At 40.3% G+C, this 23,602-nt stretch overlaps 2 protein-coding genes across 4 annotated transcripts in view; both read left to right on the plus strand.

The window, feature by feature from the left end:
* The window catches only part of SLC17A8 (solute carrier family 17 member 8), a 31,872-nt gene extending 25,552 nt beyond the window's left edge, over nucleotides 1-6,320 (plus strand). The window contains exons 12-13 of the mRNA XM_068938691.1: nucleotides 843-970; nucleotides 1,576-6,320. Of these exons, the coding sequence (XP_068794792.1) occupies nucleotides 843-970; nucleotides 1,576-1,914 (467 nt within the window). The 3' untranslated portion in view covers nucleotides 1,915-6,320. The remainder of the gene's footprint in view (nucleotides 1-842; nucleotides 971-1,575) is intronic.
* Nucleotides 6,321-7,719: 1,399 nt separating this feature from the next.
* NR1H4 (nuclear receptor subfamily 1 group H member 4) overlaps nucleotides 7,720-23,602 on the plus strand; it is a 51,187-nt gene continuing 35,304 nt past the window's right edge. The window contains exons 1-4 of one of the 3 annotated variants that reach the window (XM_068938711.1): nucleotides 7,720-7,863; nucleotides 18,756-18,891; nucleotides 19,612-19,735; nucleotides 23,108-23,222. The gene's annotated coding sequence lies outside the window, so the exon portion shown is untranslated. Of the gene's footprint in view, nucleotides 7,864-18,755; nucleotides 18,892-19,611; nucleotides 19,736-23,107; nucleotides 23,223-23,602 lie in introns of those variants that run through there. The other 2 variants (XM_068938721.1, XM_068938701.1) reach the window with 2 other exon arrangements.

Genomic DNA, 23,602 nt, shown 5'->3' on the forward strand with positions numbered 1-23,602 from the left:
ATGTCAGAGAAAAAGAATTTTGCTCACCATAAGTGAGGTTTTGTTTTATCTCAGTAACTGAAAGGGGCAAAGCAACTGATGGTCTTCAGTCTTTTCAGAGTTACATTGACAGGAAGTAGTTCTGCTAGTCAGTTGTGAGGTGCTTGCAGGCCATTTTCTATCAATCTGTTTTTATTGAAGGGTTTTCCCAGTACTCAGACTTTTTGTATTTAATCCCATGGAATTGGAATTAATCATGATTTCTTATGATCATCCACAGCTCGTATGACTAATTTTCGTTACGTAAAGCATGATAATGGTCTTGGATTTTTACTGTTTTTATTTTATTTTTTAATAAAATATTTACCCAATAGCTATGCTACAGTAAGGGTAATTCATTTTACTACTGGTTTATATGCTGGTTATTTAGCATGTTGTTAACCTGCTACTTAAAGTACTAGAAAACACGTTTTTCAGACACTGCTACCTAAATGAAAACGATATAAGGCATTTGACAAACATAAGGAATTCAGTCATTGAATAAAAATGTTTGCCAAGTGCTTCATTTCAGTGTGAAGAGATGAGATGTACAGGTGCTTTAAACTACCAAGAAGCCAAACCAAATGATATTTTCTATATAACACGGTCCCAGTAGGGAGGGAAAGAAGGGGTTTTGAAAAAGAATAGAGAGTTGCAACATATCTTCCGTTGTTATTCCCAAGAAAATGCCATGCTTCTTTCTGGTAGATAAGGTATGACATTCCATACCTGTTTCAACCTCCTTCAGTCAGAATGGCTAAAAAAAAGCCATGTTGGCCTGGTAGCACAAAAGGATACAGTTGACTTGTCTTTGTTTGTTACAGGATTCAATGTGAATCACTTGGATATAGCCCCACGTTATGCCAGTATTTTGATGGGAATCTCCAACGGTGTGGGGACGCTGTCGGGGATGGTGTGCCCCCTCATTGTTGGTGCAATGACTAAACATAAGGTAACATTTCTCTGTGTTTTTGTAGGAAAAGCATTAGGTTATGGGACAAAAGTTAAGCCATTTCAAAGCTTCCTGGGAACGTTATTTCACCATCGATCTCTGCAGGTGCTTTCTGTTTTTGTTGTTTGCTTTAAACATTCACTTTTACAACAGCACTGGAGCCAGATTCTCAGCTATTATAAACTAATTATCTGGGTGGGGTGATGTTATTTTATACCGTTGGAACTGAGCCTCTGAACGCTTAAAAGACTTGAGAAATTCCTCTGCAATGCAGCTCTTGTAGGGTTCCTAAGCAATCACTGATCTCTGATAGGATTAATTTAGCAGTTAGTGAGAGCCCTGCATTTCCAGCTCCATGAATATTTCACATGTCAGAAAGAAACTTCACTGTGAGAAAAAAAAAAATCCTCTTGCTCTGTTTTATTACCCATTGTTATATTAAGAAGGAAAAAAATTTCAATGACTTTCAGAAAATATTATATCTGTAACATCATGAATCAAACAGTGATCACAGTCATGGTCAGTATGTGCTAATCCATGGTCCAATTCAGATATTAATATTTCTTTTTACTGCAAACCTAATGAGACCTGCACCATTCTTTCAGACCCGTGAAGAATGGCAAAACGTCTTTCTGATCGCAGCCCTGGTGCATTACAGCGGAGTGATATTCTATGCTATCTTTGCTTCTGGGGAGAAGCAGGAATGGGCTGACCCCGAAAGCCTCAGTGAAGAGAAATGTGGAATAATTGATCAAGATGAACTCGCTGAAGAAACAGAGATGAACAATGAAACTTTTGTAAGTCCAAAGAAAATGTATGGTGCTACCAGTCAAAACAGTGAAGTACAGCCAAGGGAATGGAGAAAGAAAAAGCAAGTAACTCAAGACATGGAAGAACAGACTCCTTACCACTACGAAAATGGAAATTTTCAAGACCTGTCATAATACCTGAAGTTGTAAGGTTTGTGTAGCAGCTACTCCCAGCCTCCTCCTGCCCCAAATCAGCCGGTATCCATATTTATTTTCTTATTCATTCATGTAACATCGGGTCATGAGGCTGGATATAAGGAGTAGTGATTCTCCTCTAACAGTGTGGAAGAGGGCTCTTACCAATGGACCTGGGAGATATGATGTTGAATTCTGCCTCTGCCATCGGATCCCTTTCAGAGGACCTGCACCCCTTAGGAGACGACCAACCCTGGCAGGGCTCCTTCCTGGTGCAAGCCTATGATTGCAGGAGGCGGAGTACCCCAGCCTTCTTATTCAAACAGAGACAGGATAAGGTCATTTTGGATGGTGGATCTGCAGATATATATATGTGCTTACTGGGGTTCCAATGACATGGGAGTCAGCCCGGAGTGGCCCTGCTGGACATTACCCTGCTGGTGAATGCTTTCTTCTGCTTTGTCTTTTTAGGATTCCTAAAAATTCAGCATTTGAGCTGCTTAATGCATGTAAAACTGCAAGCTCATGCTAAGAGATCAGAGTGGAGGGAAAAGCAGATTGATAACACAGAACTGCCATTACGTATGGTCACTCATCAATAGGAAGAGGAACTTGTTGCAGAAAAGGCGCAGTATTGCTTCAGTGCTTCCTTCAAAGTGATTGATAGTCTGCTTTCTAGACATGGCCCACAGAGTCTGGATAGGACAATAAAATGGATACTAGTGAGATTTCTCCCCCTCCAAAGATTTTGTGCTGGCATGAAACAATTTTGAATACAAAATCGTCATTAGTGATGCAATATTATTAATCCTTTTGAAAGGAAATCATAGTCCTGTTGGGATTAAGTTTCTTGCTGAAATCATTATTGTGAAGTAATTTAAATATATTTTTCTAGTATTATACTGGTAGAGTTCCCGATCTAAAACCCAGCAGTCCTTATTTAGGTGAATGAGCTCCCTTACACACAAGTAGCCTTTAGTTCTTGATCTGTAACTTTTCTTCATCATTGCCTCAGTCTCACTATTGATACAAAGTACTGTACGTTCTGAGAGTTATCAGAGTATCTATCTCTAAAAGCATTTTTCTTCTGCCATCAGTATATATTTGACAGTATAATGTGGCTTTAGCCTTTTTCTACCATTTTTTGAACCAACTGATGGAGCATGCTGTATCATCTCAGACAGTTAGCTGCAACTCGAGGACTCATTGTGGCATTAGTACTGTTTTCAGAATGGAGAATTTCAGTAAGCTATGATTTAATTTGTCTTACGTTATGATTACTGACTCATTAAATTCAAGTGAAAACTATTCTGTCTAGTCTACGATGTGCTTTGTGATTTTTCAGTATTATTGTTCTGATGTACCATATACAGCCACTGTGATGCACATGAGATTAGAATGTTTCTAACACTCACTTTGTTGTTTTGTTGAAGCACAATTGAATAACGTAAGGGGAATTATGCTTGTACATTTATTTGAATCCATGGATGATTTATCTTCTCTACAAATGAAATTAAACAGGGAGACTAGGAAGTCAGCTGATTCTCTTTTCGTGTCTGTGGTTCCTTTTCTATCCAGCAAAACCCAATCTACAACGGGATGTATGGATTTCAATTAGAATAAGTGTTCCACTGAGGTGAATGATGCGCCTCTAATTGGACTTCAGTGAGGATCTTTTAATTGGTATCAGCAGATAATTTAATGATATGGGTATTGCTACAATACAGCTAAATCCTACTTTGACACAATGCAGTTTATTAATAAGCTACTCCAAAAAAATCTTATAACTTTATACTGTTGGGACTGAAAAGAATAATTTTCAAAATTCTAAACCTTAGTTTAGACTTGAGTTGCTTATTTCACTAACTGCATTCAGAATAGGTATAAGAAAATACCTTCTTTCTTGAAGGTTTTAGTCAACGTTTGAGGATGTAAGTGACAGGAGCTTGAACAAAATGTTCTCATGGGGCTATCAGAATAGCTGGACCAGCTGCTGTCAAACCTTTTTGCAAAGTGCACCAAGTTTTTTGAAAGAGAGAGGGCCACCTCATTGTATATGCATAAACCAAACAGCTTTTCCTTCCCTCTCCAACTCATAGCATGCATATAGTTTCTACAGGAACTGTTTATATGGAAAAATAGTATTATGAAAAGATTTAAAATAAGCATCTGTGTAAGTATAATTTGTCAGGGAGGAAAGAGGAAGAGAAACAGCTGTCCTTAGTATAGAGAAGACCACATAATAGACTATTTTAGAAACAGGAATGTTTTCTGAGAATAATTATCGTTGTTCCAGTAGTGATGAATGGTAACTTTCCTCTCTCACAAAGAGGAACACAAAGTTGGTGAACGTTGTTGTTATGACACAGAACATCAACCCCCTGAAAATTTGGGAAATGGTCAGTTGGCACATGACAGCTCAGTTGATCTGTGGTGAATGTAGTTCTTACCATTACAGATGTATGTGACAGAAGTTAGAAGTGACCCTCGATACAGTGAGGAGCTCAGTTTAGCGGGGTCGTTTTGTATCCACCAGCAGATTGCACTGATTTGGTTCAATGAAGGTTGACTCCAACAGATATTTGAGCCTTACTTAACACCTTGAAAGAAATGTTTCAGAAACTTTTGGACAAGCTTTTGCATTTAAGTAAGCATTTTCTTTCTTTTTTAAATGTAGCTGCTTCCAGAGGCAGAATACCATGTGTGACAAGTTGAAGTTATGTATAGACCACAATGGTTTTCCCAGCAATCACATTCAGATATTTGGACTTCCTTTCTCCCTTTCCTTTTCATCATGTTTAAAATTGTTCACATGTATTGCATAAAGTGTAAACTTCAGCACTGGTTGAAATGTAGTTTTCTTTCCTGGAAATCTTTGTTACTTAACCAACTGTTTGATCAATACAGTGGCTTCCACAATACTGTATGACCAAGGATAAAGCTAACTTATTGGGATCAAACAGGCTTCATCTGCAACTGCATCTTTATCTGCAACTGGTTACAACTGTCTTCTCTTGTGGGAACTATTCCTCTGAGATCCTGGATGCAAATAACTTAAATGATTAAAGAGAAATATTATTTTGATGAAATTTCATTTCTAGCATTATCTGCATATTTTTCTGCCCTAGGTCTAAAATAACTTTTGCATCTTTTCAAAGGTAGGTCAGCACTCATACATCCAGTTTGATTTGAAAAAAGCTTTTTTGTTGCTGAAGGAAGCAAAATTTGTTTTTTATTGGAAAAGAAATCTTAAGTAACCTAGAGGAGGATCCAGCTCTCTATAATGTGAGATGGTAGAATAGATAGGCCACGGGATAATAATTTAAGGCTGTAAAGAGAAAAAGCAGGACAGTAAGTCCTGGGTGTATGTTGTTCAGCCTACTGGTCTTTCTTAATAAAGCTGTAGCTATTACTTCCTTGATATCTGATGTTTTTCAGGTACTACTAGCAGAACTTTAATGGTAATTAATACTTCCTCTTATATTTATGTAGGAGTTAACTAAAGTGTTCCTTCTAGTGGGAAGGAAGTGACAAATTAACGACAGAAACAACCAAAATTCCCCTGAGTAGACCAAAAGAACATCCAGACTTGTCCAACAAAATAATCACTTGGTCCAAAAGAGCATACAGGCATTTGTGTAAAAATTAAAACAAGGGTAATATGTGCATCCAGATGTTAGCAAAGCGCCAGGAGGAGTCTGATATGTGTAACATAATTAATTTGAAAGTAATGAGGTAAAAATTAATTCAAGTTCGTGCGAAATGTGTCATGAATATTTCCAATTGACTTTATTCCTGTTGTCAGCTGGCTGCAGAGATCTTTAAGTTTAGTCATTATTTTAAGGAAGCATTTTAACCAAAAAATGTTGTAAAAACTAAATTTCTTGTCCTATTTTTCTCCCCATTTTCCTTTAAAGATGAGATTGATATTTAATTATTGGTATTTTAAGAGAGAGGAGTGAACATTTCTTGTAGAGAAAAGGCCAGAAGGGTAAAAAGAGAATGCAAGTTGTAGCTGAGGGCCAATGCAGACAGAGAGCTGAGGAAGAGCTGAAAATTCAACATCTCAGTCACGGAAACAAAACCGAGTTTTCGCTAGATTTTGGAGCTAAAGCCTAAAAGATGGGTCAAGACCTGATATCTTTTACTCTCCCAAAGTTCAGGGAGCCCCACTTTGGTCTTATTTCAAAGCTTAACCCTCATAAAATTATAGGAATAATAAATGGAGAGATTTGAAACATCTTGTTCTTAAGTCACCCAAATGCTTATGTTGGGCATGTAGCACTTTTTTGCAGCTCTGCATGTATATGCAGAAGAAAGTCTGATAGGCTTTTGTAAAAAAGATTAGTATTACTCACATACTTACATCAATTATTTCTTAACTTTCAGTTGATAACAATGTTTAGATGTGACAGGAAAATTTATTCCTTTGTTAATCTCAACATTTTTTAGTGTTTATACTGCTTAGCATTTTTACAGCTCTTCTGTATGCTAAATTAAGTAAAGAAAGAACTTCATGTAAGACCCGCAGTAAAATTTGATTTCTCTGTGCTGAGCTATCTTTTAAATAATGTAGCTAACGGCCAACACATATTTTCCCATTTAAATATTTTAAGTCTCTGTAATGAAAAAAGCTAGATTAATTTAAATTATTTTTTTCCCCTGACTGTAATTAGTATATTGGATATCTGCAGCAGCCAACAGGCTACATTTGTATATTACATATAACTGTATGGATTACTTGATCTGCTGAATAAAGTCAGTTCTCGGAATCTTGCTGTACAATGCCCACTTTTGTCATCTACTTTGCTCCTTGTTTTAGATTTAGTTCTACCTACACAACAAATTTAGAGCTCCTTTGAGCAGGTCATGGCTGTTTTGTTAAATACATATTAGGAAAACATTGGAACTCTGGAAAAATAAATCTCCATTAGCTCACAGTTGTGGCTTCCCAGAGGTGTCTTACAACTTCTTAGAGCACCAGGAAGACAAGAACTTTTGTAAACCAGGAAATATTTGAGACGCTCAATAAAAATTTAAGACGCCTGGCAATCTGAGGAGCTGGCATCGCCAAACGCATGCCAGGTACTTTCTCTCTGCTGGGCAGAGCAGTAATGAATGGCAAGAGAATTAGTCAGAGAAACTTGATAATAATGCCATGTTTAAGATAAGGGGAATGGGACTTTCTCTTGTTTTAGGGAAGGGACTTTGAGCCGATCTGCTGGTTCCCTGCCCCTGCCTTTCAAAAGAAAGATGTCTGTGTGTCCTGAGACCCGCGTAGATCCTGAGAGTGGCTAGTTGCGTAGTTTGTGCTGGTAGCAATTTGCCTTTGGATAGAAGTGATTTACAGGCTGCTACTGATTCATGAGAGCCAAGGAAAAGCATAGTACTAAAGGGTAACCTGTATTTGGAAGTGAAGGTATTAACATTAGGGACAAGAAAAAAAAAGTGAAAGAAAATCAGCTTGAACAGGTCTAACATTACTCTTGTGGCACAATGCTGTCGGATGAGGCATGGCACAGGCAGCTTGCAGTAGTCCCAGAACATGAGTTTTCCACTAGCAAAAGGACCGCAGTATGCTCTGTCCCACAGACGGGTACACGAGACCCTGCGGCAGCTAAAACTCAGTAATAACATGGGTTTGTTTTTCAGCAAATTCCCTAGGTTTCTACCAGCAAGAGGGACGTTTTGGACAGTCTCATGCTCGCAGGAGCAGCTGCAGCAGCCATAGCGGAGGTGTTATCCTGGCTGGCCAAAGGTCAAGGCTGCGCTGGCCTGTTCTGCTGCTGTCTGTTCTGCCCACGCACAGAGGAGAAATGCCATGCTTGGAAAGGCTTGGAGGGCAAAGCTTCTGAAAAAGCAGGGAGGGAACCAGCAGTCGAGATCTATGGTCCCTACCCTTGATGGCTGTACTGCTTACAGGAACCACAGGGGCATGAGAAACAGCTGGTATGTCTGAGTCCTTTACTATATCCTTCATCCACAAATGACACTCTTTTCTTTAATGTTTCCGACCATCTCAATCCTGTTTTGTTAAAAGCTGTGAAAAGGTTAAAGCTGCCTGTTGATGTTTGGCACCCTCTGCTGCAATATTTACTTACGGCAAGGAGCAGCCTACAGTTAATTCCTCCAGTCTCCTAAGTTGCGTCCAGAGCCAAGCCCTGTTTTCCCCAGTGCTCCCAGTCTGTCCCTTGCTCAGTGATCCTGAGCTGTGCTCCTGTGAGCTTTGGTCTGTGTCTTCTTCTGCACCTAATCTGACCAGCTCCCCTCCACAAGCAGAGTGGGAAGACGTTATTTGTACTCCCTGCTGTTCAGGAGTTTGAATGACCTCAACCAGCTCTGGTGGCTCATTTCTTCATTAACGTTGTGGGAGCCCCACAAATTGCGGCGTGTGCAGGGCAGGTTCAAAGCCCACAAACCTGCTGGCTCTCACATGCTGCAGTGGGAGGGGTGGCTCAAGCAGGAGGGTTATGTAGCAGTTCTCAGGCAATTTTGTGCCTTTCAGAGAAGAGAAGGTTCTAGCTCTTGCCAATTATTGGGAAACACTTCCCCAAAGTTTAAAAAAAGAATTTGCCTCTTCAAAAAGGCACGTAGGAAAAGTTTGCTAACAGGTTGTTCTCTGGCTTGTATCAATGATTGGGATTGATCTCAGAGGACATAGGCAGCCTTTCAGTTCAAAAATCACAGGATGTTTCCTTGAGCCACCAAATTACTGCAACAGTTGAAGGCTGGCAAAGCCTTCAACCTGACATGCTTCACATGCAGATTTCCTCATCAGGAGCATTTGGTACAAATCCTTCAAGAGAGCATAGCATTTACTTCAAGCACATTTTCAGCTGTATTTGCCCAAAGAAATCACAAACTAGCTAAGGATGAGCAACAGAAATCTGTCAAATGTGAGCAGAGTTGGAGCTTCAGCACCTGGTGCGCGCTCATTTATTTTGTGAGTATATGTTTTTTTCAGGGAGCTTTTTCTCATGTTTAAATGGAATTCTCTGTATTTCAATTTGTGCCCTGCTTCTTTCCTTGTCACTTGGAACCACGAGGCAGGATCTGGCTCTGTCTTCTTTAGTCCCTAACATGAAGTGTTTATACACATTGATAAGATCCCCCTGAGCCTTCATCTCCTAGCTCTTTTTCCTTGTGACAGATGCACCAGTCCCTTAATCATCTTCATGGCTCTTCAGTGGACTCATTCCAGTATGTCCATGTCTCGTACTGAGGAGCCCAGCACTGGACACAGCACTCCCGATGTGGTCTCACCAGGGCTGCGTAGAAGGGAAGGATTACTTCCTTTGGCTACTGATAATGCTCTGCGTAATGCAGCCCAGCATGCTGTTGGCTCTCTTTGCCACAGAGGCACACTGCTGGCTCATAGTCAACTTGGTGTCCACCAGGATCCCCCGGGCCTTCTCAGCAAAGCTGCTTCCCAGCCAGTCAGCCCCCAGTCTGTACTTGTTCATGAGCTTATTCCTCCCTTGGTGCAGGACTTGGCAGTTCCCTTTGCTGAAACTCACGAGGTTCCTCTCTGCTCGCTTCTCTAGTCTCTTGAGGTCCTTCTCAAAGGCACACCCATCCGTTGATACAAGCCTGGGAGGAGTGGCTGATACATCAGCAGACTTGTTGAGGGTGCACTCTGTCCCTTCATCCAGGTCATTGATGAAGATGAATTGGCTCCAGTATCGACCCGTGGGGTACACCACTGATGACTGGCCTCCAGGTGGACTTTGTGCTGCTGATCACAACCGTTTGAGCCTGGAAGTGAAGCCGGTTTCCAGGCCACTTCTCTGTCCCCTAATCTAGCCTGTACTTCCTTTGTTTGTCAATGAGGATGTTACGGTGTTGAAAGCCTTGCTGAAGTTGAGATAAACAACGTCCAGTGCTTTCCCCTTTTCCATTAAGCCAGTGGTCTTCCTCATAGACGACGTAGCTATCAGGTTGGTCAAGCATGACTTCCCTTTCATAAATCCATGCTGACCTCTCCCACTCACCTTGTTGTCCTTAATATGTTTGGAAATGGTTTCCAGGATTATTTGCTCCATCGCCTGCCCAGGGATTGAAGTGAAGCTGACTAGCCTGTCATTCCCCAGATCCTCTTTCTTGCCCTTCCTGAAGATAGGAGCGATGCTCGCTTTCTAGAGGTCCTCGGGAACCTCTCCTAGTCATCACAACCTTTCAAAGATCATCAGGAGTAGCCTTGCAATGACAGGGGCCATCTCCCTCAGCATTTGTGGGTGCATCCCATCAGAGGACATGGACTTGTGTATGTCCAATCTGTTTAAATGTTCCCAAAGGTGATGCTCCCCTACTGAGGGTAAGTCTTCCTTGCTCCAGGCTTTCTCATTGATCTCAGGGGCCTGAGATTCCTGAAGGCCGGTCTTGCCAGTAAAGACTGAGGTGAAGAAGGCATTGAGTACCTTGGCCTTTTCCGTGTCCTTTGTCCTCAGATCTTCTGCTCCATTCGACAGTTGGCCCACATTTTCCCTGGTTTTCCTTCTCCTGCTGCTGTACTTGTAGCAACCTTTCTTTTTGCACTTCATATACCTCACTAGATTCAACATTAGGTGTGCTTTGACTTTTATAACCCCATCCCTGCGTGCTTGGACAGTGTCTTGATATTCCTCCAGTGTTGCCTGATGCTGCTTCCCCCTGTTGTATGCTTCCTTTTTTAATTTTTGAATTTAGCCAAGAGCTCCTCTTTTATCTATACAGGCCTCCTGCTACTTTTGCTTGATTTCCTGCTCATCAGGATGGACCATTCTTGAGCTTAGAGGATGCGATCCTTGAAAATGCCTCTGCTCTCCAGGGCCATATTGCATAGAATTCTTCCAAGCAGATCCCGAATAGGCAAAAGTCTGCTCTCCAGGCTGATAGGGTTGTGTTCCTGCTGTTTGCTTTGTTCCATTCTCTCAGGATCCTGAACTCCACTATCTCATGGTCACTGCAGCCAACGCTGCCCCTAACTTTCAGTGATCAGCTGATTTTTCAGCAGGACCTGAGTTTCCACCCTCCAAAGGTAAAAAATGGAGGCACCTCAAATTTTTAAATAATTTCTAAAAACCTGGACCAGGATGTAGATTGCTAAAAAACTGTTAAACTGTGATATTAAGTGGAGTGGGTACAGGAGGATAGTGCTTTTTCACACCTCAGTTATAGCCTTAAAATAACCCAAGGTCAGTTGTGAAGGCAGTCAAGGTCTCATTTCTCTTTAGCACTTGTTGGCTGGCATTCCTGCTGGAGAAATCATTATGTCTCTGCCCACTTTTATTGGCAATCTCAAAAAAGAGCAGAAATATGTCTGGGCCATTATACATCAAGCTTTTCAACTTAAAGAAGTGAGGAAGATTATTTACAGAATAAAGACATATTGCATCCAAGAAGTTTAAAGTGTCTGGTTAGTTACAGTTAAATTCCTGGAATAAATTGACAATATTCCAAACAAGACTTTATCTGCTTCTTTGCAATACAGTCCGTTTTACTGGCATGCCGTTCAAAGGTTTCTGTTGCAACTCATATTTAGGAGAGTTACGTAAAGCTTGGTGTAGGAATGAGTGACAAAGGTTTTATTTATTTCATATTATTATCTGTTGACTTTTAAAGACCTGAGTAACAAGACAGGTTAAGCAACAAGTCAATGATTAAACTGATAAAATAAGCATCTAGAATGCTAGTTTTTAAAGAGCTTTAGATAGTATAAAATATATAAAAAAGTAGTTCTATGAGTTGCAAGCAAGTTGAACTACCAGGTTTGCAGCTGCAGTTTTATTTTTCTGTTCTGCTGCTCACTTACAGACTCTGGTATTTATTAATGAATGTCTTTCTCCAGCAATTTATTTTTGTATAGTCTTTAATGTCAGAGAAGAGGTGTATGCTGGGAAAATCTCATTTTTAGATCAACCTCACAACACAATTGGGTTACACTTTGCCATATTTTCCCAAGATATTTAAGAATTGCTGTATAATGTAGATGTTAGAATGATGATGATGTTAGAACATCATCAAATGCATGTAATAATCATACTGTTTTATCTGTATTTGCTACCTTTGATGCTTTCACCAGCTTTTGTGTCTATCGTCAGCAGATATTACAGGGGAAAATCTGTTGGAAAAGGAGCAGGGCATGTTTTACCCCTCCATTTTCAGCAGCATTTTCTTTGTTAATCACATATACACATTTTGTTTCCTTTGAGTAGAAATAGCAGCACATGTGCATGTACGCATACATACACTTTCCAGCCAAAGACATTTCATGTGTATGTTTGCCGCAGCTTCTGTAACTGTAACGTCTACCTTTTCCATTTGCTGTTGTGATAATCAATTTCTATATCCAAGAAATGCGAAGATGAATAAAAACTGCTGGTGGAACATAGGGACTGATCCCACAGGCTCTGGAGGACTTATCCCACCGTGGGTTATGGGTTGAGAAAGAGCTGTCCCTGTACCTCACCCTCTGGGTGCATAACTCCTTTGCTCAGCAGGAATATCATTTTTTGGGAAAGGCTTGTCAACACAGAGAGTTATATCACAGTTCCTGAGGCAATTCTGTGGAAACTTGAGGGAAAGGATAGAAATCTCTAACTTGGTTCTATATTCATAAGAAGCCAGTGCGGAGAGAGGAGCAATGGCTTATGCTGCTGAGCAGGTGAACTGCCATGCTTTGAATTGTTTTTTGTCCTTTTCCACAGAAGCTGTTTCACTCCTACACACCTATTTATAGTAACAGTCAAACCCTAAAAATCATAAATTTGTAAGACCCCTTCCTTGTGAAGGTTTGGTCACTATTAAAGAATTAGACAAATTTCCCATGTATGTAGTCTGCACTATCACTATTTTCTAGATAACCTGTTTTTGTTATACCTTTTCTGTTGTAGGATGAGATGGGAACATGAAATGTATCTGCCAAGTGAGATTTGAGATAAAAGAGGGATTTGCCAATGCAAATAATTAACATTTTGGGATATGACCCAATTTTGGACAGAAAGTGCATTCAGATAAGGTTTTGCTAAATGAGGCTCTTCTTCACAGTGAGCCCAGTTTAATACTGCTATGAGATAAGTAACCTCTGCATTTCCTGATTTGTTTTGTTTAAATTTAATAAACTTAATATTGCATTTAATTTCTTTCTTCCAAAAAGGGAAGTAATTTGTTTTCAGCATGGAATGATGGAAACAGAAGATAAGAAAAGAAAGGTAAATAAACTGAATCCCATAGTTCTCCCAAGATCTATTGTTTAACATCCCCTTAGCTTTCTCTTCAACCATGCTTTTCTTTGGCCTTCAGAGCCCCTTCTCTCCTCAGTACCAGCTGTCTCCTTGGTGGAACCATGTAAACAAATTAAGTATTTATGTATTTAACAACAGCATAGTCTGACTGATCTGGGCCTTCACGCATGAGATAAGGCTGTCTGTTTCTCCCGTTTTGTCCCTGTGTTTCTCAGGCCCCAATACACAGACGTTGCCTGCTCACTTGCTTGTTACAGTACTGCTAATTACAGCAATTGCAAAAGGGCCCGTGCTCCCGGCTGCAGCAGTCGGGCAGCTCGAGCACAGTGTGTCCCACGTGAGCGTACATAGCTGACGCTGCTCAAAGTTAATGAGCACCTCACGTGTGTGGCAGAGCAGGGAACATCGCAAAGCAAAACATGCTTTGTTTGCACCTGCATGGGTCTACCAAAGAGCTGAGCCTCCATGGCTAAGGAGACTGCTGTCCTAGGAGAGCCGTGGCCATCTCCGAGCTCTTTGTGGGACACAGTCACAATTGTCTCTGTGGAGAAAGGGGGGCTGGAAGGTGATGGCAGAAGGAAGGGGGTTGCATGCAACTGTATGGCCACAGATATACCTTCTAGCTAGGGCTATATCTAGAGCAAACAGGTTGCTGTGGGCTGTCTTATAGAGGGGCTAGTGTCCATTATGTAAATCTTTGGCTTTTGGAATCAAGATGGAGGTAATTGAAAAATAATGTGATATATTTTCTCAATTTTCTGAGCTTGGCAATATCTCAGCTGTGCCCAGGATCAAAATTATCTTATTTCCATCCCCTTTCACTTTTCCTCACCTGGGTGGAATCATGAGCACTCTTCAGACGACCTTATGACATTCACTTTTTAATATATCAGTCTATCCAGAGCAAGTTCGACACTGGGGGCCTAATCCTGCTGTGACTGCTCCTCTTAACTGCTGCAAGGGCCTGAAATTGTATTCACTATGTACCCAGTCTCTCAAAGGGAACAAGAAAGAGCCAGCAAATACTTTGAGAGCAGCTCAGTGTTAGGGTCCTGACCAGCCTCATCTGTGGCCTCCACCTGCCTTTGGGCCTGGGGCCTTCCTTAAGCTCAGCCCAGAGCCTTTTTTGAGCTATGTTGCAGATGAGCCTGTGCCATCTCTGGCTCCCTTGGCTTACTGGCTGGTTTTCCCAGATGCTCTTCAGGTATAAGCTGTAGGCAGCTTTGTCTCCAGTGCTGCCTCTGCTCTGCCTCCTGGAGGCACCTCAGGCCCATGTTGCAGGTAGTGTTTCTCCAGTCCTGTGTTTGGCCCTGTCTCCTGCTGCTCCCTGGATAGACGGACTCCCTGGATAGACCCTGGGCCTGATTCACTGCTTGGCCTCCTCTGGGACTGTCAACGGGCCCTGTTGCTACTGGCCCACAGCACTTGCTTGGGGGCTGTGCCCTGCTGATGCAGTTATCCTTGGCTCCTGGTTCATCCTCCCTTGTGGAGCAGCCCTGCCCCCCTGACACATAAATGTCATCCTTGCAGGAGCAAAAATACAACTTCTACCAAACTGAATCTTGCAAGGTTCCTTTGAGGTAAATCTGATCGTCTTTCTTCACGTGGATGTGTCAACATAGGTACTGAGCTTTCCATGGGTGGTCCTACTGCTCTCTCAGCCGCTGAGCGAGTGATGGCCCCTTGTGACCTGGGATGATGTGGACTCATGGGACGGGCTGGGTTGACTTCTCTGAGCCTGGCAGGCTCTGTTTTAGCTACTCGGCCTAGATCCCAGGCAGATCTCTGAGGGAGCAATGAGAGGAGTACTCTGTGCAGTACTTCAGAGCAAAGTATTGCTACTTTAGAACAAGAAGTTACAGAACAGAGGTATTCAAGTAGCCCAATGATTTAAAAAGGTTATCAGTAACTGACTAGCCAAATAGCTTTAGCTAAGGTTCCTCCGACACCTCTTTATGGCTTATGTGGTCCATTCATGTGACTGCAAACTATATTTTCTTTCTTACCCTGAAAGGAATAGTTCTTTGCAAGGCATTGAATTAGTCCTTTTAAACATCTTTCTTTTCCCTTGACACTAGACACATTATTAAAACCAAGCAGTGGTTTAAATGTTTGCAGAATTAATTTCCTTAGTGTGAATATTTTAGACAGAGATTCAAAAGCCCATCTAAAAATATCCCAATTTTTATCTTTAAAAAAATAATACTTCAGTCATCACCTTTGACTTTTGGTTTAAAAGAACTACTTATTAATGGAAGGACAGCATGCTCATTTACTGGAATAGATCAACATTTCATAACATTTATAAAATATTTACATAAATGAAAACTAACCCTTATTAAACTCAGTCGCTATCATACTGTATAACATCAAGATGTCAAGAGAAAAGAGTGAAAGAATAAAGTATATATTTACTCTGAGGCCTCTAGCAGAATTTCTTATCAGCTAATACTATACTAACATATGTAAATTAAAGCTGTGATTCCTCTAGTAGTTTCTTAAACTTGTAACTCTTAGAAATGGGGCGGGGGAGGCAAAGCATTAAATTTAAAAATTAAATTTAAAGCAATTGAGAAAGAATCTAATGTTGTGGAATACTCCAAACTTATTTATAGATAAATACATACTGAAATTTCAATTGCAGTCAGCTGGAGGGACATAGAACAAGTCCCCCATATTTAAGTTTAGTATCAGATACTGTAACTGATTCCACATATGCTCAGCTCTCCCCTTGCACTTAAGTCAGCGGTAGGATCGTATCTTGTTGATAACATAGATGCTCTTGCTACCGACCATTGGCCAACTATTAACTGCTTGCCATTAGGAAGGAATTCCTCCCTTAGGACAGATTGTTCCATATCATACAGTTTCATGACACTCCACCTTAAAAATCTGAGTGACAGAGACAGAATATCAGTTTATATCAGGGCAAAACATATGATTTTTTTGAATAAATTTTGCCAAGCAACTTACAGTGAAGAGGCTCTGATTAATGAAAGGCTTATTCCATAAGCTAAACTAACCTTAAAAGTAGAGTTAGTCCTCCACTTCTAAAAGGCAGGAGAAAAAAAAAAAAAACAGATGAATGGCCAGCATTAATTCATTGCAACTTTGCGCTCCATTACTTTTTTTTTTTTTTAAACACTATACACATGCAGACTTATCTGTTAAGATTACTTAATTATCTTGTATGATAAAATTTATTGTAAGCTGGTGAAAATTCTGGCCATCCTTCAAGAAATGCTTCCTTTCTTCAGTAGAGTGCTGAATAGTGATATTTCAAGAGTGCCTCAGAATAAAGAATGGCCAGTCCCAAGAGATAGACTGTAAAGTTAAGTGATAAAAATGACGTGTCCTCTGTGTAACAATAAATACGGGATACTGCAGAGATGGATGAAAGGATGCAGACAGCTCTGCTATTTGGTGGCCAGGTCGTGATCTCTAATGGGGTTGGCAACACTTTCCAAGCTGTAGCTGATGTCTTGGCCCACGCTGGCACATGGTTGGATTTGGATGGGTGCTCAGGTGTCTCTGTGCCCATGTGCAGTGTCGTTCCTGCTGGGAGCTGTTAGCTGTGGGGAAAGAGGCCTCAGGCACAGGCAGATCTCAGTCATGATGGAAGATGTCTCTTGGCCTGTAAATCCAACGCAGATCCAAGGTCTCTCACTAGTTGTGATGGGTTGCTTGCATACAATGCTGCTGAAGCTCCAAGCAACAGGCTGTAATGAGCCAGAAAGCTGTTGCACAGCTGTTGACAAAGATTTTCTAGGCAAAAAGGAGACAGTACTGGCCACTAATATGTGCGTTTTGTGTGTGTGTGTGTGTGTGTGTGTGTGTGTGTGTGTTGTTTTTAATGTGTGGTGATGCTCATAGGGAAGAATAGGGAAGAGTGTTGACGATGAATACCCAGCCTATCTTTTCTTCCTGTCCTTCCATCTCCCTCTTCCTTTGCTAGATTTTCCGGTCCACACATTTGATGACAAAAAGTACTTTGTTGCTAGGATTTGCCTCTTGCCTTCCCACATCTGAGACATAATTCACCACAGGATCTAATTTGACAATGCAAGTATGGGATTGCAATTATTTTAGTGAATAAAAGGCAGAGTGGCAGGAAGATGGAGGAGGACATATGAGCTACAACAAAACTTCCACCTCTTTCATGGAGTGTGGATTTTATGAAGCAGTATTTCGCACAGATCTCTAGCCCTGAGTATTACATATATCCTTACCTTGCAGCTGAAGACAGATTTTTCACTGTTAATGGCATGAATGTATTTTGGATCTCGTGCTAAATGTTAGTTGCAAAGTAATTGTTAACATTGTCTAGAGAAGCTTTAGGGTGTAAATTAATTCTGTGAAATTTTAGAAATTATAGCTTGCAATGCTATTTTAGAAAAGATGTCCTGTGTTACTGGACTTAAATCTCTTCTCTTTCTCTTTTCCTTGATATTGTGTAGATAGTCTCTTGTAACACTACAGAAGACTTATTTCATTTGCTCTAATTCCTTTCTGTTCAATTTTCATTTGCACATCAGCCATAATAAAATATGAACACCTGGCTTGAACTGGTAATGCCACATGTCGTTGCTATAGGCAACATTCTCCTTTCTTGGTCGTGTGGATTCTTTCTTTGCTTTTGCTAATAATATATTGAAAATATTGATTAATGGGCAAAGCATCACTTTGTCACTTGTAGGGAGAGGAAAAATATTTTAATGCAACACAGCTGTTAATGAATGGGGGTATTAAATCCTGTTCCCTTGTTGTGAGCTTTTCTCTGGCTGAAGAACAGCATCCATACAGAGAAAAATGCCTCTTAGGAAGAACCTTTCCTGAATGTTGGTCTCTAGGTAGTTCTAAATTGCAATTGCTCTGTGCTACTAATCATTTAGGACTAATTCTGCAGGAAACCTGAAAACTGGAAAAAGGATTTAAGGTCTTCAGAACTAGTGGAGACACTAAGCACCATGAGACATGATATGAGATGGGCTGGATCAGCTTCCACCACTTTACCTGTCGAATAGGGGATCAATCCCATCACTTCAGAGAGTTTTTCTGTCACATGTTTCCTAATTGCTACTGGAGCAGACATTTCCAGCAAAGTGTCAGATGGGATGTTGGTTTATTCTGAGCGGTGAAGAGCACTTACCTCTTGTGGGTAAGACATGCTGGAAGAAGTCTGTTGTTTGAAAGCACTTTGCCAATTTTGCTAAATTTGAATTTATAACACGGAAATCTTGTCATTTAAAGTGGTGATAGCTTTCAGAGTCAGAAATGAGGACTCAGGGAACCTTGTTTTTTAATGTCCTGATCGCAGGGCCAGTGCCTTCTGGAAGGAATCGAAGGCATAAATCCCTGAAAACAGGACCGATTTGAGAGTGCTAGTGTTCAGTGTGAGCCTTATAGCATTATTCTCCCACTGACGTCTTCATAAACCTGTCAGATCACATGCATTTGGCTGGCTGCTGAGTGAATTTGCTAGGGGAAGAACATATGAGAAAAACTGTTCATTAACTGCATTTTTAGAAGGAAGGACATAGAGTTTCAGTTTCTTTAAGATAAGCTTGAAGATGAGAATCTTTTGGTTTTTTTATTATTTTTATTTATTGTTAAATCTAGAGGAAAGCGGGGGATGTTCATGGCCAGCAGCTGTGACCTTCTTCCCAGAGAGGATCTGACTACTCTTTTTTCTGCTCGGCATCTCTCTCTTCTAGAGAATCAGTTTGGATTCATCCCGCTTTAAGTACTGCACCAGGTAAGTGCGAATGAAGCTGTCCAAGGCTTCCTCCTTGTCTGTGGCAAGAGATCAGCATTTTCAGAGGCCGTTCAGCCCAGCCAGGATCTGACCTGCCATCTACAGATACCATTTTGTTCCTCTTGCGTGCAAAAGGTGTGTGAGACCACTCAGATTAGAAGTTAAGTCCATGCCAAAAGCTTTATGGGCTGAGCACAAATTGAAGTGATGATGTGGTTTGTTGTTAGAGAGTGGCAGACCTGGGAACTGAACTTTAATCTCCCCAAATGCCAACAACGCTATAACTTAGTACTCACTGTCATACTCTGAAATGCTCCAATTTTCCCCCAAAGTGTAAAATATAGCCAAAATACTTAAAAGTCAGCTACATGTCTTGCAATGCCAGCTGGGCTCCTTGGGTGGGAAAGACATACTGGCTGACAGTGTCATAAAAATATACATATGCAAGAAAAATGTACATATGCAAGAAAAATGTAAAGCTTTACAAGTTACTGCCACCCTGTTTTGTGAGCCGACCTACCCACGCACATAGCCAGAGTGTGTTCATAATCACATCTCTAGTCCCTGTGTTGATGGGCAAGCTGGGGTTTGCAAAGTTTTAATACTTACAACCAATGTTTAGAGAGTTTCGCAAAGAGAGAATCGTTAATGAGTAATCTTTGTCCATTATGGCACTGAGCCAATGAGCCCAAGCTTTGATTCATCATGTTATCACTACAGGCTTCTGCTAAACCTAAAAAAAAAAAAACAAAACAAAAAAGTTCCTGTGTGAGAATCATTAGGATACTGAACTGAGTGCAGAACGGTCTACATCCTGCCATCTGCAATATTCCAGAAAAGGACAGTAAGTAATGATTCCTTAAATTTGAATGTCTCAAATTATGTGGTGTAAAAGTACAGTTTTTCACCTGTATTATGCTGTGGATGTTAACGGATTCTGGACCAGAAAAGAAAGGTTTTTAAAACTATTATTTTATTGAAGAATAAAGAAGTCAGTGGCATATAGACTATAAGAGGAAGTAATTTTATCTGTAAAACTAGTGTAACAGCAGGAATTCCCCTTCGGAAAAATGTTAAGATCATGCAAAAAATGACAACAGCATTAGAATTTCTCATTGAAAAGTTGACTTCAGTGTCTGTGTGTCAGTGGAAAAGAAAGCATAACTTTGATACCGAATTTTTCCTGCAACAACACTAGCTGGTTAGTTATGTGGATCAACTTTATAATTGTACTAGTCTGTTCATTTTTTTCCTCTTAGGAGCTGAAAATATTTTAAATGCTCTTCATGGGAGAACAGAGGACAGCCTGAGCAGGAATAGTTAATGTTTTGTGTAATTTCTTTGTTCGAAAAGGAACTTGTTTGATCTGTGTAGAGATTATAGGCGCATCTTCTCAAATTCCAGGACTTTAGCACTTATTTCACGAAACTAGCAAAAGCAGGATGAGTTGTCACGTCAGAAGCATCTACTATTTGAATCCATGTCCAGCTTTGAAGAAAATGTCAGTTTATTCTAAATGCTCCTGCTAGTCATTTTTCTTCAGAAAACTGTAAAGATGACATGCATTTGACCTTGATTAGTTATTTTTTTTGCTGCTGCTTGCGTTACATCAGAACCCAGAGACTCTGAACAGGGCTGAGGTCTCCCCAGGCTAGACAGCAGTCCAAAAACAGATTGAGAGAGGATGGTTTGCAGTCTTATTAGGTAAGACAGGGAAAAGATGCTGGAGAAAGGAAGGCACAGAGAAAAGGTGCTGGGGAAGTCGTCCCAGGGACAGCCAGAGACTGGCCCCACTCTTTCAATTTACGTGCCTTCCTACAGGGATGGCCTCAAGTCTTTTGATAGATTTTTCAGTTCTACATGTGACTGATTTAAAGATACATATTTTCCCCTCAGAATGAGCTACAAGAATGTATGTCTTTGCTCCTCTAATTTTCTAAAAATATTAAAAAAGACCTTAACAGTAAATTTCAAACATTAAGAGTAATTTTCAAACATTAACAGTAAATTTTAAACTGTTCCTGCCTCTGATTTTCAAACTTGCTCATGTTCTTGCATTTGTTGCATAGCTGCCCACGGTGCCTTGCATACTAATGTGATCTGGCAGCAAAAGACTAGAAACAAGGAGTACAAACCTTCACAACATATTCATTTCTCTTTCATACACTTTAACACAAACAAACAAGCAAATAAAAAAAGCCTTTCTAATAAGTGAGGCACTGTATTAAATATTCTGCAAAAAGGATATGAGGCCAGATCAAAAGCCTGTGAACTAGACAGGAATCTTCCCATTGATGGTAATAATGTTTGGCCAGGCCATAGATTTATGATGCTACTGGAATTTCTCTTTGAGCAATTGGCAGTTAGGTGTGTAAAGAAGAAGACTCTATTCCTGGGCAGAAGGATGGAAATGTACCTCACTAATATTTGTGAAAAATTTTGCCAGTGCTTTGATATATTTTTCTTTACTGAGTAACTGAAACATGTTCAGTCATTCTTCTTATGCAGGTGAAATGCAATTAGACTTTCACGGAGCTTTCCTGTTGATCAAAGGTTTTTTTACCTTATCTGAAAATATGGGGCTACGATGCTTTTGTTTTTTGATGAGTCTGGCTGATTTTAACTTTAATTACTTCATTAAGAGGCTTGGGTTTGCTTACACTGAAGCCAGGGGAAGCTTTGCTATTGATCTTAGTAGGGTCAGAGGCAGTCCAGTGATAAGAGTCCAGGATAAAACTGAAACCTATACCCACAGGCACATGCATATGTGTAAACATACATATTTGTATACACCCATGCACATATTTCCCATGAGAAAGCTGAATAAACATGTGTGCACATGCATATGGTGATAGAACAAGTCACATACATAATAGTATACATTTCAATTTTCTCAGTTAAATAGAATACTTAAAATGCATTGACTGACTGCTTTGACATATGGCAAAGGATACACGTAAGAAAATTATACATAATTTAGAGTACTTAATAAGCAACTGATGAAAATTATCTCAAGCTATTTAGCATAGATTTTATTTTATATCTGTTGATATTTGTTTTTATTTAACGTATAATTTTGCTCTTTGGAAATCATCTCAAAAGTTGGTGGAATAAACTGTTTTTTAAAAAAAGTTAACTAATATAATTCTGTGGAAAAAATGAGCTTTGCAGCTTATTGCATGCCTCTTAATTCCTCTTGAGGGTTTCTTACTTTGGAGAGCAATACTGATCTCCTGTGTATGTCTTTCTTTCAGTTTTTACCCATTGTGGTATATTTTTTGCTACACCTCAAGATGGAGTATCAGTCAAATAGGCTAAGATACAGACTAGATTTATCTTGATAGAAATAGCTAAAAGTTGCACTTAATGTAAGAAAACAAGCATGAGGTGGAAATATCTGTGGCTATTTAGTCGTTCCAAGGAAGACTGCGAATATCTGTCAAGAAACGTTTGACGATTATGTTGTTTTGGTGGATAAAGAAACCTGCATTAAGAGAGTGGCTACTGATCTCAGTTCATCCGGACAAACTGTTTCTGGAAGCAGGGATGACAGCTTTCGTTGTGTGGCCCCGGGGGAAAAAACCCTCTGTATCTGGGGAAAAATGCTTTTGCCAAGAGGCTCCGTGCATAGGTGTTGCGAGTGGCGCCACTTGTCACCCAGCAATGTCGCTATCAAGTTACGTGGCTCAGGGTATCTGCTGGGCGGGAATATCCCACTAGCCAGGGCAATGCTTCTGAATTCTCTCCGTGGGAATTGTAGTGAGATGGGATGCGCTGCCCCCAGTTGACAGCCTAGGAGGGCTGAGCTGTGAGGTTGCTAATGAAGGGCTGGGATTTGGCGAACCAGCTCTTTGACAGTTGGAGCAGTCCGCCTCGGGGTCCGTGATTCCTTGTGACAATGACTTGCTGTGTCCTGTATCCTTCCCAGAACTGGGCAAAGTGTTGAATAAGCAGCACTTAAATGCCCTGCAATGTGTTAATGGAAATGTGTGTGACGCGGGCCTGAAAACTGGAGTGGCATATCAGTAGCTTCTGATTTTAAATATTACTGACATCAATTGATCAAATCTAACATAGGATAGATGGCTCACAGCACGTTGGATTCCAGCAGCAAGCCAAAGCAAAATATCAATCAGTATGTATAATAGGACAGCTACATGTAGTGGAAAATATATTTCTAGCCTTTTTAATGTTGAACATGTCTTCTGCCTTGCAGAAATCCTCAGAATATAGGATTAGAGGAGGTGGCTGCGACTAATCTCTCCAATGAAATCCAGTAAATAGCCTACATCAATTGAATACATTAGAGGAAATGGAAGTATAAAAAACAGGTGGGAACTCTAAAATCATCATGAACATCTGACCGGAACCGAATCCATTTCCTGTAGATCAAAATTAATTTGGCCAGAGTTACAAAAACCAAAGTGTTCTAGCATACTAAGAGGCTGTATAAAACATAATCTCTAATTTTCTACTATGAACAAGGCACTATTAATAGCACCATTTTTTTTGTCACTAAAAGAGTAATAGATTCTAAAAAGTCTGTCTTGAGGTTAAAGAGTGGTGTTATTTAATGACATAATAAAAAATGGAATAGACTCAGAACATGCAAGAAGTTTGTATACAGTTCAAAGAGACTGTAAAAATACAAATACCGTATTTGAGTTTAAAAATGCAGCTTGCTTTCTGCTTATTCACAGGACAGGCTAGA

This window comes from Struthio camelus, chromosome 1 (genome assembly GCF_040807025.1).
Source record: "Struthio camelus isolate bStrCam1 chromosome 1, bStrCam1.hap1, whole genome shotgun sequence".
In the NCBI taxonomy this organism is placed as follows: domain Eukaryota; kingdom Metazoa; phylum Chordata; class Aves; order Struthioniformes; family Struthionidae; genus Struthio; species Struthio camelus.